Source organism: Anoplopoma fimbria, chromosome 19 (genome assembly GCF_027596085.1).
Source record: "Anoplopoma fimbria isolate UVic2021 breed Golden Eagle Sablefish chromosome 19, Afim_UVic_2022, whole genome shotgun sequence".
NCBI classification, from domain to species: domain Eukaryota; kingdom Metazoa; phylum Chordata; class Actinopteri; order Perciformes; family Anoplopomatidae; genus Anoplopoma; species Anoplopoma fimbria.
In genome coordinates this window covers 13,902,443-13,919,019 of record NC_072467.1, presented here as the reverse complement: position 1 = coordinate 13,919,019, position 16,577 = coordinate 13,902,443, and the positions used below count along the sequence as shown (strand labels likewise).

Here is a 16,577-nt window from a genome sequence, read left to right as displayed (position 1 = left end):
GGCTCTGCTAGTACATGTCGACGTGTCCTTGGGCATAGCACTTGACCCCGAATTGCTCCAAATTGAATGGGTGTGAATGTAGGCGTTGTGATGGGCAGGTGGCTCCTTGTCTGGTAGCCCCTCTCATCAGTGTATGAATGGGTGTGAACGGGTGAATGATGACATGTAGTGTTAAAGGGCTTTGAGTCGTCGGAAAACTAGAAAAGCACGACACAAGTACAGTCCATTTTACATTTTACATGCAGCCTACAGCCCGCCTCCAAAGTCTCCCACTGCTTATCCCCCTTCTTGACGTGTTCAGGCACAAACGCACAGAGCACTGAAGCAGACCTGTCTATAGCAGCATTAGACAGTCAGTGAATGCTGTGCTGCTAGCAAAAGTTCGTAGTTGGACCTACATTACGTCCCATTCACATAATTAATCCAAAGCAACATGAGACACTTGCTGTGTGATGTATCAAGGTTTTTTTTCAGCCATATAAGCAAGCCCACTGTTGCTTCTTCCTCTAGCGATGCTGCTGCTAGCACATCAGAGGCTCCGCTTACTGCCCCTTCCTTCTCCACATTGTCACATGACTTAACCCCCTATCATGACGCACTCTATGTTGCGTTTAATTTGGGGATCTTGGCCCACGAGAAATAAATAACAAATACTTTGATATGGATAACTGTTTTTGATTGTTTTGAAGTCTCTGCATTCATTTTCATCAGATCTCGGTTCAAATTTGCTGTCATGTTTTCTGAGTTACAATAGGAACCTTACATAATGCTGCAGGAAATGCATCCTGTGTGCTGCGATTCTGTTTTGATGCATCATTTTGTTGGTAGCCACATGTTTGAGCACTTCCTCTGGTCTGCCATATGCTGCAGGAAATGCATCCTGTGTGCTGCGATTCTGTTTTGATGCATCATTTTGTTGGTAGCCACATGTTTAAGCTGCACTGCAGTCAGAAACGGTGTGTAAAACCAAAAAGAAAACCAAAAAGAATAGCACTATTATAAGACCATGTCAAATGGATTTCATTCTTAATTATCTTGCACAGAAGCTGAATAACTTGTCCCTTGACTGTCTTTTATGATAAGCCTTATAATTTTGTTGTAAAAAGTCGTCTCTTACCAGCTGAAATGAAGATTGTGATGACTAGTAGGGCTATAGACAATGTTTTACTTTAAGTGCCATGTATGAACACAAGATGCAAGTGGCATTCTAGTTTCACCCTGTCTTCACTGATTGACAGTTGGTGGAGATAATGCGCCAACAACCTTAGTAACAAAGAAGAAGGTAAAGAAGAAAATGGCTAATGGCGGCCGAAGGCATTATGTTTTCCGGGTTGTCTGTCCGTATCACCCATTCTCTTTAACTGATATCTCTGGAACGCCTGGAGGGAATTTCTATAAAGTCTGCAAAAAATGTCCACTTGGACTTGAACTGATCACAATTTGGTGGTCAAAGTTAACCATGACCTAACAAAAATATCATATATGATAATATGATGAAGGGAGGACATTTTGGATGGATATGGAACAACAAAAGTGATCACAGCCTCTCACTGTTCCTCATGCTCTCCCGATCCCTTTCACAGTTTTTGTCTCACACTGATGACATCACAGCAACTGAGTCAACCGGTCCATTCTCTGGGGAAGGAAAGGGGGGAAAGAGAAAGAAGGGGGGGGCAGAGAACAGATGAATAGAGGGAGGAGAGTCGGAGAACAATGGTGTTCTACAGTACACAGCTGCTGGTTTCTGATAGAGACATAAACACAGACGGGGAGGGGAGGGGTGTTGGTCACAGTCATGTCTACACGAGTATGGCCCAGTCCCAATCTCCAGACTCACAGACTGTGATGCGGGCTCCTGTAGTCAATGATTGGTTTTGTCCCACTGTCAAATCGTTGAGCGTTTGAGAGCTCTCACGCGGACATTTTGAGCCTTTTATGAACACTTAAGTCCGCATTTCTTTGCCCAATGGTTAATTACACACAATTACTAGCAATGTGACGTCAAACACAGGGTCACCAGTGGAAACATGGAGACATTAAAAAAAACATTTCACAATTACCTCTCATCTCGTGAGGCAAAAGCCTGGAAGTCGTTTAAACTCGCTGGTGAACAAAGCGGAGCAGAGCCAAACATTTCCCTCAGGAGTCTGCTTTCCCATTCCCGGACCAGAGATCACATCTCCCCAGTCCTTCAAAACCTCCAGTGGCTCCCCATACAGCAGAAAATACAGTTCAAAATTCTCCTCATCCCTTACAAAACCCTTCACAACCTGGCCCCTTTATACCTTTCTGACCTCCTGCACCAACACACTCCCACCCGCAACCTCAGATCCGACGACGGCAACCTCCTCACCCCCTGTACAGGGCCTTCTCCATTGCTGCCCTCTCCCCCCCGGAACTGTCTCCCCCATCACCTCAGACATTCTCCTTAACTCGGCACTTTCAAAACTGCACTTAAAACTCACCGATTTTAAATATGCTTTTAACCTCTGCTAGTTATGAATGTTTTTGTTTAGTTTATTACTGTTATAATGTCATCCATCTGCCTTGTTTATATCGTTATTTCCTTTCTTGTTTCAGTTTTTAAAATGTAAATAGCCTTTAAGTACCTTTTGAAAAGCGCTTTCCAAATAAAATGTTATTTAATTAATTAGTTAGTATCATTATTATTATAATTATTATTAATAACTCACTTTTCATCAGGCGGACTCTAAACCCAATGATCAAGTTACTGCTTAATGCTCCGCTATAGTAATCGTCTGGCCCTTTAACTGTGTCCGTCAGCCATTGGCTGTCGAGCAGGTCGTGAACAATAGGTCTATTGGAGCTTCATCTCTGGAAATGACTCCATGAGAGCAGTAAACCAAAACTGTAAATACTAAAGCGGGAAGCTGAGGCAACAACGATTCTCTCTATATGTTAATCAGTTAAGGGCTAAGCTGGCAAACAGGACGATCTAATGCTCTCGCTATGAAGAGAAACCGGTTTTGAAGCACAATGTTCTCTATGTGCCACTCTGTCTTTTGACAGTTGCTACCTGATGAAGCATTGTGTGTGTGTGTGTGTGTGTGTGTGTGTGTGTGTGTGTGTGTGTGTGTGTGTGTGTGTGTGTGTGTGTGTGTGTGTGTGTGTGTGTGTGTGTGTGTGTGTGTGTGTGTGTGTGTGTGTGTGTGTGTGTGTGTGTGCTTATCAGTCACCGCATAACACACCCACTCAGAGCGTTGTTGTCGTGGATAAAAAAGGAGCACACATGTCAGCGACTTGACTCTTTGTGATCTTTGATGGTGACCAGCTCTTCCGTGGCGACTGGGGCCGGACTGGGAGGCGCTCTGAGAACAATAAGCGACAGAGAGGCTGACTGGCAGCTCAGCTGATCCTGGCTTAGAGTGTGGGTGGATCTGGGGAGGGCGTGGTTAAAAAAAAAGTCTGCATGAGTGATGTGATCCACCACACAGGGCTGTGTGCAGCACATAGGCTGGGTTGTCGGATTTCGTCGTTTAGTTGTGCATTTGTTCTACTTTTTCTTGACATTGTAGATATTTGCTTTTTTTTTATATATATATATATATATATATATATATATATTTTCGCAGAGCCTCCTTTTTTTGCTAATTTTAAGCATTTGACTCACAGAGCGGACTGGTAAGAATCTCATTGATGCATTACTCATTTCTAGTGTGTCAGCCCTGTTTCTACATGATTTAAAGAGTTCAAATGTCTGTGTCACAGAAAGCAAAAAAAACTGTAAAAGCAGTCTGATTTGTAAATGTTGTCAAGTGTTTCTCATACAGAGGTATCATCTTGTGTCATCACAGGTATGAGACGTCCCCAAACGTCCAGGCGGAACCAAAGGAGCAGCCGCACTTTTCCCAGGGAGTGTTCCGGCGCCACGCAAACCTCGGTACCTACACCCTAACGTTCCCGGGCCTCCGTCGGAGGAGGGAGGGGGGTGCAGAGACACAGGAGATACAGACGGAGGTAGAGGAGCTGAGGAGGCGTATCCATCTGCACAGGGAGGAAAAGGTGAGCTGGCAACGCGGTTTTCTTAAGCTCACACTCACGCGGACATATAATTTTTTTGTTGTTTCTTTGTCAGTATAGCTGTGAGCTCACCAGCTGCATGGCTGCTATTCTGAAAGTCAGATTCTCAGTAAAATTATGTTATTTAAAGCACTTATGTGGAAGTGAAATTATTACTCCACGAGGTGTATTTTTATACTTGATGAATTTACATTTAGAGTTCAGATCACCAGCCACAACACTAGACAGATGCATCATCTTGACTGGTCCTGTTTTCCCCACTAGGGGTGTAAGAAAGTTTTGTTTTTTTAATGTTGCGTTTAAACCTCCAAACCACTAGATAGCAGTGTTGTAATTTATCCTCAGACATTTTGACTGTTTTGTCTCCAACTTAACAACATAAACTGAGACGGGAAGTAGTGAAGGGCAGTGCGCTAACATTAGCAAACCTAACTGAGTAGATACGTTCCCACCCATGGCTGAATCCCATAGAGTTAGACCGGCACAGTGCAGCGTAGTGTTTGTGTGAGAGCTGATTTTTGTCAAGAGCCATGCCTGTTTACAAAATGTACCGTGCCAAAATCAAATACTTCTTTCACAAAGAATCTGAGAGCACACTTAGCAAGACTTCATTCTGATGTTCAGCTAACGGAACAGCACACAGCTAACATTTTAACGAGCTGATACCTCACAGTTGCAACTCATTCAACTCCAATTCATGCAACCAAAATAACTCAGTCAATAATTCAATACCTCTCAGGGTTTTAGAGGATTAATGCTTTGGAAATATAGTGAATACAATGGCGCCTGATATAAAAAAAGTTAACTTTTTTTTATATCATCAGAAACTTATAGGAGGAAATACTAGCAGGCCAAACTGACCAACCACATCTCTTGTCGTCTCCATGTGACGTGTAGTGTATAGTATATTACTAAAAGTCCCGGTTTAATCCATTACACTATATACAGCGCACTTTGTTCTGCACAGAGGGTTACTACAAAGTGCACATGGGTCTGTTCCGAGAACTCAATCATTTTGAGACAGGCAAAAGAAAACCACAGGAAGTATACAAAGTAACATTGGAGGAAGTTAAACAATTAATTAATAGAAAAAAGTGTTACCTTTTTTAAATAGCAACGCTATCCCTTTCATTACTTTATATTCTTAATTATAAATATACAAATATCAATTGGATGGTAATTTGCATTAGATATAAACACAAAAAACACATATTTGCTAATAAGCATCCTCTCATAGTGATCAATATGACCCGGACATATGTGATTACTTTAACTTTCTTTCAACTGTATTTAGTTTTGAATTTAAATAGTATTTTGCTGTTTTGACCTCTTAGTGAGGCAGTTTGTGGAATGACATTTCCCATCATCCTTCTTGCAGGGAAACTCAGACTTTGCTGGCACCATCGCAGAGACACATGACCCCGTCACCCCTGCCTGTGGGCAGCAGCCCTGCTCCAACGGCCCGTCTGCGGTTACCATAGAAACCTGTAGCATAACAACAGAGGAACGGGGACGTCCTCCCTCACTGGAGGAGAGAGCACAGGGGGAGGACTCTGCTGTTGTCACTCACACATCCTGTACCAGTGGAACTCTTTGTCAGAGGCAGGAAGCTGGGGGAGAACAGAGGGGCACACCGGTTGCCAACTCTCCCACTGGCCGCAGCAGGAAAAACAGAAGGAGAACTCCAAAAAACGCAAGACGTGCAACAGAATCTCCAGGAAATAACAGAAGCACCCCAGAGGACGGTAGAGGGAGTGCACGGAGACCCGCGAAGGCTACAGGAAGTAGTGCAGAGACAGATGTATCTATTGGACCCGGAGGACCAGCGGGGGCATCTGTGATTGCAAACGACGGGGAAGCCATAAAAACTCAACCTAGTCCCAGACAAGGAGAGACTACATTACCCATAAAGCCAGCGTCTGAACCAGGTGGTGATGGGAAGCACGCTGGCAGGAAGGCGGCGGCCTTGCCACCAACCACCATCGTAGAAAAACAGGAAGGAGAGAAGTGGGAAGTTGACCTGCTGATATGTGAGCGAGTTGCAGAGACAGAAGCAGTGACACAGATAAAGCAGGGAGACGCTGAGAGACTCCCAGCAGAAGAATTGTCTGCAGAGAGGACGGGTAAGAGTGGATTAGCTTTAGATTCACTCCTTGAATGGGGTTGTTTTAAATGGCAGAGCAGATATTCTACCGCATAAACCTAATGTTGAATATAATTGGAGGCTCTTTTACCGAAAAATAATAGTAAATTGGGAAGCAGGTTGACTGGGCAGACAGAAGACAAAGTACAGGAACACTGTGTTTGTGGTTTTTTTGGCTGTGTCACTCTTGATTGTAGCATATCAGAGTAACTGTTCTTACATGGGAACCTGTACTAAATCAGAAATACAACTTTGTTGTGTCATTTTCATACACATCAGTATAATGTGTATGAAATGATAATCTATACAGCAATAGTCTCTATAAACAGATTCTACATTCATAGGAATCTGGAGGCAACCAAAAGCCATCCACTTTTCCGTTTGCAGTGCATGAGTGTTGACCAATCACGTTTGGAGCAGTCTTTGGTTGAGACGGTCCATGCGTAGAGGGAGAGAGGCGGATCAAATTGCAAGCTAAGAACCACCGGCTATTTTCTGAGGATGATTTAGCTTATTATTGGTTTAGCATGAGTTTTTAAACTGGCTATTTGTAACACAAACTCTTATAAGTCTGGTTTTAATAAAAGTAAAATTATTTATTTATTTTATTTTAAACGTTTTAGATATCCATCGCAGTTTATGGTTTACAATTGTGTTCACACTTAATCTATGCAGTGAGGGATTATTAGCAAACTGTTGGTTTATTTACAACCTGTCCGATTGATTCATCCATTTTCGATAGAAATGAGGACAAAAACTTTTAGAATAAAGGACCAGATATATCCTTTAAGGAAAATAACAAGTTTCTTTTGCAGTACTTAATCCAATCCTTTCTCCTTTCAGAAACAATGGGTCAGGAACAATCCCAGGATCCCCAGGAAAGCCGGTCGGACCCGGAGGAGCCGGGCCAACCTGACACCATGAACAGCAGTCCTCAGTCTGGCAAGAGGACCAGCCCCAAGTCCCCAGATACGGAGAGGAAACCTCGGAGAATGCTTTGGCGGGATGGAGGCTGGATTGGAGGCAGAATGGGATCACCCCAACAGGGAGGAGCAACTGAAGCAAAAACAGTCTGGTATCAGGGTGAAAAGCTGGAACAGGGTGCCGGTGAAGAGTGTAACAGAGAGGAAGCAAGCTCCCAGTCAGTTTGGTATGACAGTGACACGGCAGATCAGAGAAAAAGCGAACAGCTGGAGCAGGTAATGAGAGAGCAGAAAGAATGCGATTTGAGCTCAGCACAGGCTTCTGGTCTTAGTTCTCCACAGCTGTTAGAACAGCCTCCTACTTCTCATCAACTGTCTTCAGCTCTTAGTCAGCCACATGCTGCTGGAACGCAGCCAGCGCTGTCACATGGGCCGGGTGCACAAAGACGGGAAGTACACGGATCACAGCGAGAGGAGGAAGTAGGGCCAGATTGGAAGGAGGGTGGAGTGGAGGGAGACGGAGAGGAGGTCAGTAACAGAGAGACGACTCACAGCAGAAAGAGTTCTGAAACGGCAGACCTCGAAGAGGGAGTAGAGGGAGAGACTCAAGGGAGCGAAGACAAAGGAGCAAAGGGCAGAAAAAAGAGGAGGAAGAAGAGGGGGAGGAGAGGAGGCGCAGATGCCAAACTTAGCTCCAGCTCTAGCATCGAGTCTCAGGGTCAGATAGAGATAAAGACACAGAGAGAACAAGTGTCGGACCTGAACACTCAGCTAGAAGCCAAGGATACGACAGGAGGGGTGGACATAGAGTCTCCAATCAAGGACGCCATGCATCTGCCCAGCCAGACAGAGGGCCAGACCAGGGATGCTCATGGACCTGACATCGCAAACTCGGATCCTAGTGGTACAACTCCAGAGTTCAGTCTGACAGAGCATGGGAGAACAGATCTGACTGGAGTTACTGCCTCACAAACTCTGGAAACAAAGGAATTATCAGAGGATGACAGTAAGAACCCGAATTCTATTGTCACTGCTTCAGACCTTCAAATGGACATCAGAAAGGCAGATGTGGAGGGAATTACAACTGTTCAACCAGTAAAAAAGGAAATACTTGACCCGACAGAGGTGGAAATAAATGGGCTTGCCATTCCGGCTCCCCAAAGAGTGGATAATGTGGAGTCAAAGGAATTGTCAGAAAACAAGGATTCCACGGTCACTGATAACGCTGTACCATCCGTGGACCGGACTGGTTTGGTGGAATCTAACTACGAAACTACAAAGGAAGTTCCTGTCAAACATTCAGATCCTACAGAATGCACAGAGGACTCGTCTTTTTTGGAATTTCCTGAACATAACACACAACACGAACAATCCCCGGAGTCAAACAGATCGGCGCAACCTGCGGATCACACGGGAAGACCCGAAGGATTTATGGAATGGGCGCGTCCTGCAGAAGCTGGTGGTCTGCCATTTGAAGGCACGCCGGATGTTTTACCACTACAAATGCGGGAAGGAAGCTCTGAGACAACTGCGAGGGAATATTTGGAGCATTGTTTGGACCCTGGGATGATGAGAGATCAGCAGCAGGGGGAGGAAAAGAGGAATGAGTCTTGTGTGGGTGAAGAGGAAGCGAGTGAGGAAAGGAGTAAGAGTGGGGAAAATGACAGTGGGATTGTGCGTGGCGAGGAGTTGCCTTCCATAGACGAAAAGCAAGATCACAATGAAAGCGTGGTTGCCACGGCAGTAGCAGTCGTAACGGTTGCAATAGCATCAGCCATTGCTAGCATAGAGCTTAGCCAACAGTTAGCAGACAATCAGTCAGAGAGTCAAGAGCCAATAAACCAGACGCCAGACGATTCACTCAACACTGTTCAGTCCACACAGCCGATGGACAAAGAAAACTGTCAACTGCCACCAGCTGAGCCGGAAAACCCACCTATAGAGCATATAGACATCATACCTACTGATCAGTTCGCCTTTAAAGAACAAGTTAATATTGAAATATCAGAGGACGTTGATTCTGCAGTGTTGCAGTGTAGCACTGACACAGAAATGCTACCAGCAGCACAGCTAACTAGCAACCTGGAGGCTAACCTCGACCAGTCAGCTCTTGCAGATACTCCGAGTTTACCACAACTCTACGAAGAGGTAATCCAAACAGAAACTACAGCAGACCAAGTCTTTACATTTCCGCTACCTAAAGAGGAAGACAGCCTGCCGAACGTTGACGCAAAACCTTTGCCAGAAGCAGAAGAAACATTTACAACCGAGGCGGACAGCCAAGGTCGCGCGAAGGTAGAAGTCCAACAGCAATTCCATCGTCCCGTTGCAGGCCCAGGGCAACATCCAGATTCTTCTGGCACATTCTGCCCTTCTGAGGAGAATCTGAGACTAGGGGAGGATAGAGACCCCCCAGATCGGTCTATCTGTGAGGAAGAGAGTGGGATGCCAGACAGACTCTGTGGAGATTATAGTCCCCCTTTAGAATCCATAACTGCTGAGGGTGAGGTAGGAAGCTTTAAAACGTTCGAAGATATGTCAGACTCAGACAGAGAGCGTGAGAGAGATCCTCAGCTGGGCGGTCAGGTAGAAACACAAAGTGAAGGGGAGATTCCAACCACGCCGCTTATTTACGGCCCAACACTTCTTGTCGCCCCCTGTGACTCGACTCTTGTGTTCGATCCCAGTCCAGAAGAGCCGACTGCACCCCTGAATGCGGAGACGGGCGAATCATCATCATCAGACATGAAGCTTGCCCCCGCCATCCCTCTTTGTGCTGGCAGTAGCAATCTCCAGAGCAAAGGTCAAGAGCCTGCTGCTGCGGATAATAAGGACGGAGTGTTTGAAGGGCTGGAGAAAGACTCTCTGGATACAGTGGAAGGTTGGAAGGAGAGAGAAAAGAATAAGATGAAAAGTGAAGTGGAATCAAAAAAAGAAATAGTCACAGAGGACATCACATCCACGACAGGTAAATAACTCTACTCCATACAGTGTGTCTTTCTGTTTGTGTCGAAACACATCCCAGTGTAACCCTGTCCGTTAGAAAGGCCATTTCGTATTTCATTTCCTGCCCTGTCAGGATAAGTTTATGGCAATCACATATGTGTTTGTACCTGAAAAGAATCAGCACTTTGCTTGGTATTAAGGCCGCGCTGGGCTGCTACATTAAAACCTACATTAAAATAAGTAATAAGTAGTAAGTAAGTTTTATTTTTTGTTTTGGATAGTTTTAGAAAAGAAGGAAGCCAAGAGACAGAGCAGAATAATGTCAGTAACAGGGCAGGGACTGTGTGTGTGTGTGTGTGTGTGTGTGTGTGTGTGTGTGTGTGTGTGTGTGTGTGTGTGTGTGTGTGTGTGTGTGTGTGTGTGTGTGTGTGTGTGTGTGTGTGTGTGTGTGTGTGTGTGTGTGTGTGTGTGTGTGTGTGTGTGTGTGTGTGTGTGTGTGACGGCTGTTGATCCTGCGGCACTGTTTGTATGGGGCACAGTATCCGGGCAACCTGATGATGTCATCTAGACTTAACAGTGGACAGTGAAACTAGAGTTGGGATGCGAAATGGTTTTGCTGTGTGAATATGTATGCGTGTCTGCATGTGTCACTGTGTGAACGTGCTGTTGCATACGAGTATGTGAATTCTACAAGTGTGTGCGCTTGCATGTGTGCATAAAGTGAGTGTGGCGCTTGATGTGACTCAGGCAAAGAGCCAGTTTTATGTGAACTTACATTTTAAGGTGAAAGAAAGTGAAATGAAAAGGCAGATTCTTAGCAAAACTGTTGGTTTATTTACAACCTGTCCGATTGATTCATCCATTTTCGATAGAAATGAGGACAAAAACTTTTAGAATAAAGGACCCGATATATCCTTTAAGGAAAATAACAAGTTTCTTTTGCAGTTTATTCTCGTACTTCCTACTTAGTGAGGAACGAAAGTTTTTAACCTACATAGTGAGGACATTTTTAGATAGTGAAGATATTTTGTCCGGTCCTCACTTGGTCAAAGGTGAGGGTTGAATTCAATAGTTAAGACTTCAGGTTCAGTTTAGAATTAGGTTTAGGTTAGGGTAAGGGTTGGAGTTAGGTATTTAGTTGTCATGGTTAGGGTAGGTGGTTAGGGAATGCATAGAGGGTCCTCACAAGGATAGAAGTACAGGGATGTGTCTTTACGTACAGTCAGTTATTGCAGGACTGTGATGCAGATCCACATCATCATCTTGTAATAGTTGTGACTCAGTGACTGACCCGCAGTGTGTGTTGGAAGCAGTCCACATTAGTCCGTCACATCCTCCTGTTTAGCTGCTGCACTGGTATAGTGCTTTAGCCTAACCCGGCCTGTGTTCTTAGCCATTAAAGAAGGTAATTCTATGAATTTGTCATTTTTATTGAGCTTGTTGTCCTGATCCTTACCAGAGGCACACTATAATATCAAGGCTTCAGCTCATACTCTGAATAGGAAAGGGTGCGGTGCAGATAGAACATCTGCTATTTTTTAGAAGATGAACCCCGGCAATAGGCAGATTGGAAACAAACCTCTAAATTAGTCAAAAGATTGAAGTATCGCCCAAACGTGTGAACATGACAGTTTACATATGAACTTCCTTCTTAAACTTTGCTTCACCATACTTGCATGCGAGGAGAGATTATTACCAATGTGTGGTTTTGAAAAATCCTGCTGAAAAAAAAACACGGTCGTAAATATTCAAATGAGCGATGGCTGAATCCCATTTAGCTGCTTCAGTTTAAGGGCTCCTGGTATTGTTCATGCTCTATCACTATCGCATTATCTTGGTTACTGGGACACCTGAGTAAAAGAGAGCCATTGTTAATACTAAAGAGTTATCTTTTAACTTCATGAATACACTGAAGAGCCACTGTTAATGTGGTTTGGGAACATTTGTCCCAGTGAAGTGAACCACAGCTTGTGTTGTAAGAACTCAGAGCTTCATTTATTTAGGTCCACCCATTACCTGATCACATTGCTCCCATCTGTCCATATGAAGTAAAAGAGGAATGGTTTGACCTCTACAGCCATGTATCATACCTTATTTTTAGCCCAGTTTTTTTTTTAAACCACAGAAAGATATGACTCATTGACAATGGTGGAAAAACTTTGATGTGACAATTGTTCAAAATCTCATTCGCTCCAGGCTCGGGCCCACATCCTCTGTCGGACCCTTCACGGTCCCAAGCTCAGACAGGGAAGAGACGTCTGAAATTGTTAATGCCAGAGACAGTCTTCATTTTACAATAGCAAGCTTTCACAAGTTAAATTAAGCCACATCACCTTAATATTTTGATATAACTGTAACTTATATGGTAAGGTAATGTAATATTAAGCAACAAATAACTTTTGCTATTGTTAGCTAGCTATGCTATTGTCGTTAACAGACATTATTACATTAGGCTTTTTGCATTTGTTTCCTGTTTGTTGCGCGTTAACAACAAACGTTAACGCTAGTTTGATAACGACATTGGCAAAGCTAGCTTGGTCTAGCAAACTTGTATGGTTAATACAAGGTATTTACTGGTTAACATTTAATTACCTAACTTTAAAAAATAACACTAAAATCGAAATATTAAGGTTGTATTGTATACCTTGGTGTTATTGGTGGAGGACATGTGGCATGTACGTGATACAATGTATCAAATATACGCTTATTAGTCTACTTTTTTATGAACGATAAGCTTGAAACAACATTGCAGCGCACAATTTCATTCATTGGCATTTAAACATCATTTATTGATAAGGAAGCACCAAAAACACAGATTTTCAACCTTAACACATGTCATGACACGTGATTTTCCACCATTGGTCCTGGCGATGGGTCCAAGCGCCAGAGGTGGGCCCCAGCCTTGAGCTCCTGCTGCGGTATCTCTAATGAACCTGTCAACAAACCCACAAGGCTACTAAATGTGGCTGATGTACAGAGAGAAGTAGAGCCATCATACCAAACGTTTCTGGTACGCTAATCTCCATGCTCTCACAGCCAAGGTTGATACATATTTTGTGGGTGCAGGTGAAGATGACCACAGCCAGAATCACATCATACAGGATAGAGTCCTCCTATCTGCCTCAGAGATAAGCCAAATATCCACAAAATGAAGTTGTCAAAGCTGAAGGCCAAAAATAGGTTACAGTTACCATAAATTAGCTAAAACAGCTAGCCAGAGGGGCTATATAACGTTCCAGCATATTCCAGGCTAACCGGTACAGGGAGAAGCTTTCCATTTCACCCCTTAATTATTCTAACCAGAAACATTACTGACTCACCATGACTGGAGGAAACTCCCTAACAGGATCTTCATCATCATATTAAAATCCAAGCTCATGTCAGATGAGCTCCTGGTTGTCTGACTCACCTACTTTGTAGTACTTTTTTTTGTTTTTCTTGATAATCCACCTCTGGATGGTTTTATAGTTTTAGAGCAGCACTAAGTGTTTTCCCAGTGTCACCTGCCATTTTATAAGCAAGTCATCACATCTTTATCTTCTACAGTGTTTATTTAATAGAAATAGCATAGGAGTAGAACAGACATTCACAATCAAATCAATGTTGCAGGAAGATCAGAGCGGTGGACATTTTTATGTGAACTGTTGCCATTGCGATTGTTGTAGCGGGCTAACCTTCATATAAACTTAACCTACTTCATAGCATAAAGAGAAAAATGCAATATCCACTGACAAAGAGGCAAAATCAAGATAGTTCACTAAAGTTTTTGGGCAAACAGCAGGTTAATATAATGAACACTGACTCAATGATGAACTAATGTTCTTTGTCCTCTACAGCGGCAGAAGAAGAGCGGCAACAGACGAGGCGGGACTCGGACGGCACACACACTCTGCAGGTGAGTTTATACTAACTGTTAAAGAGGGAATATAATGAAAATGTTCAAAGGTCAAATGGCTCATATGTTTCCTGCTGCTGTGAGGTTTTATTACACTGAGTTTGACTGGAGTCAGTTACAGACACAGTCATGTGCAGCATGAAACACTGTTTAGTCTTCTACTGTGGGCTGGTTTTTCCATACACATCTTAAATCTGACCAATAATGTTGTGACGCATTGCCACACAGTCTGGGTTAACATGACATTAGGTGTCAATGATTGAGGTCTTGTTCACACCATCATGCATCTTGGGTAAACTAGCTGGAGGCAGCAGTAGTAATATCCTAACTTCAGGTACATTTTATCAACCTAAAAATGAATAATTGTTGTCTACCGGCGGGGATGAGAGCAGGAAGGGGGGCGGGCCGGTGTCGGCTCTTTATCGAGCAGCAGAAATAAAAAAACACTGACACATCACCAACATCTCAAACACAAGATGCACTCTGTGGTTTCTGTGACATGATAAATACTTTCGCAATATAAATGTTTAAAAATACACAGAGCTACTTTTAGGGCCTTCGTCACACATAGTGGAAAAGTCACTGAAAAAATCTAAACCATACAGATGTGTATGATGGATGTGTTCCTTGGAGTGTTCCAGGCAACCCAAATGGCCCAAGATGTTTTTATGGACTGGTATAAATATCTCTAAGCGGTTTTATATATTTTCAGATGTTGTGCACAAAGCTGGCGATTGAGTTGGTACATCATACTTCATGGTTCATTCATTTGAGTAGGAGGTGCATTAATGTGGGCAAGAACAGAACAGAAGAATGTGGCCATATGGGGTTCCAACCACTTCCGAATGTGGTCTGAGCTCATATGTCCTTTCACTGGAACGCGCACAAGTAAAGACCTCTGAGTGCTTCAAAGTAACTATTTTGTACAGTGTGTCAATGGACCACATGTAAAGCTCTACCTGTTCCGGGGGGAGGACCAAGTAGTGAACTAACAGCATAAAGCTCAAGGTCATTCATGTTTGTTTCCCTCGGCCGTTCAAACCAAATGCGGCAGAAGTAGTTTTGTAAAGGAAGCCCTGCCTACTTTCTCACCTACACACCCTGACCAATCACTGATAGTTGCATTGTGTCTGTTTGATGAATTTGGAAAAGTGCCCAATAGTTGGTCTTTTGGAAAAGTGAACTTTCTTTCAAAATTAACACGGCAGGACAAGGCAGGTAACACACCAAACAAAACAAAACCAGGCGTGGGAATCGGCCCGAAGATAAGAGTCCACTTCTACCGATAAGTCTCCAGATAAGAGCAGCCGAACGCACAGCTCCCATGATTCTGCCTGCACACTGCTGACTCCAGACGTTACAAACACAAGTTAGCTACACGCACATCCTACCCGCTCTCCAAGCCTTTATGAGGTTAGATCAGACCAGGACAAGGTCACCTCTGAAACCATATAAATCGTTTTTCCAATGTCTCCCAATGACGCAGTAGTTGGTCTCAAGGAGCAGCAGGTCACAGTAGGAGATATGGGAACCTTAAGGCATGTGTGTGTGTGTGTGTGTGTGTGTGTGTGTGTGTGTGTGTGTGTGTGTGTGTGTGTGTGTGTGTGTGTGTGTGTGTGTGTGTGTGTGTGTGTGTGTGTGTGTGTGTGTGTGTGTGTGTGTGTGTGTGTGTGTGTGTGTGTGTGTGTGTGTGTGTGTGGGTGTGTGTGTGGACAGCATTACCTCAGTCATGTCTTGTTTTGGTTGAGCTGCGTGGTGTGAGGTCAGAGACAGAGGGGGGGAGGAATAGGGAGGGATGAATACACAGGAAAAGTGCAGTAGGAAATGACGGAAGTATGAGACTACTTTATTCTCAATTTATCTTTCTTAAAAAAACAGGTTAGGTTAGAGGAAAAGTGATGACATTTTCACAGTGTAAAAGAAATGAAATGCAAGTAATTGCACAATATGCACACTGCTAAATTTTTTTGTAATTTTATGCTTTAATTATTATGTATCTGCTCATCATTAGAAGCCTGGTAGTGGGACTTTGATTGAAGAGTACCATTAATATTTACTTATTAGTTGACTAACATATCTTACATAATAAAACCTAAGTAATTTAAAATCATATCTGGTATTGGTTGTCTTTTTGAAAACAATATAACTTGGGTTGATGATGGTTTAATAAATTAAATTTGTAGTTTGTAGACTTTTATTTATTTATGTCTATTGAATTTATTTTGTTTCATTTAATTATTAATTTGATTAATTTAATGAATTTATTTATTTAACTTTTGTTTAATTATAGTTTACTTATAGGTATAGGAAACACTTAATTATGAAACTTGTATTGTGATAATAATGCCAACAGATCAAGTGATGATTATATCAACACTTATAAACACCTCTTGGTTTCAAAATTCTGGGAATATTCAAGATGGAAACTTAATGAAAATTTCTGCAGAAACGAACCTTTTACCAAATCATAAGCAGACATAATACTTCCATTCATTTGTCAAATGCACACAGTGTGAAATGTGCCATGCGGTGCGTTAGCTAGCGAGCAAGTTAGCTTATAGGGACGGTACTTTAAACATTAGAGCCTTCAGTGCCGGCTGTGTGCAAACCTTAAGAGGTTTTAAAGTGA

General features: G+C 43.1%; 1 protein-coding gene across 3 annotated transcripts in view; it reads left to right on the top strand.

Annotated features, from left to right (window-relative positions):
• The window catches only part of akap13 (A-kinase anchoring protein 13), a 68,395-nt gene that overhangs the window by 3,667 nt on the left and 48,151 nt on the right, over nucleotides 1-16,577 (top strand). For all 3 annotated transcript variants that reach the window (XM_054619284.1, XM_054619283.1, XM_054619282.1), the window contains exons 3-6: nucleotides 3,816-4,023; nucleotides 5,420-6,164; nucleotides 7,028-10,075; nucleotides 13,890-13,948. In XM_054619284.1, coding sequence (XP_054475259.1) covers nucleotides 3,816-4,023; nucleotides 5,420-6,164; nucleotides 7,028-10,075; nucleotides 13,890-13,948 — 4,060 coding nt within the window. The remainder of the gene's footprint in view (nucleotides 1-3,815; nucleotides 4,024-5,419; nucleotides 6,165-7,027; nucleotides 10,076-13,889; nucleotides 13,949-16,577) is intronic.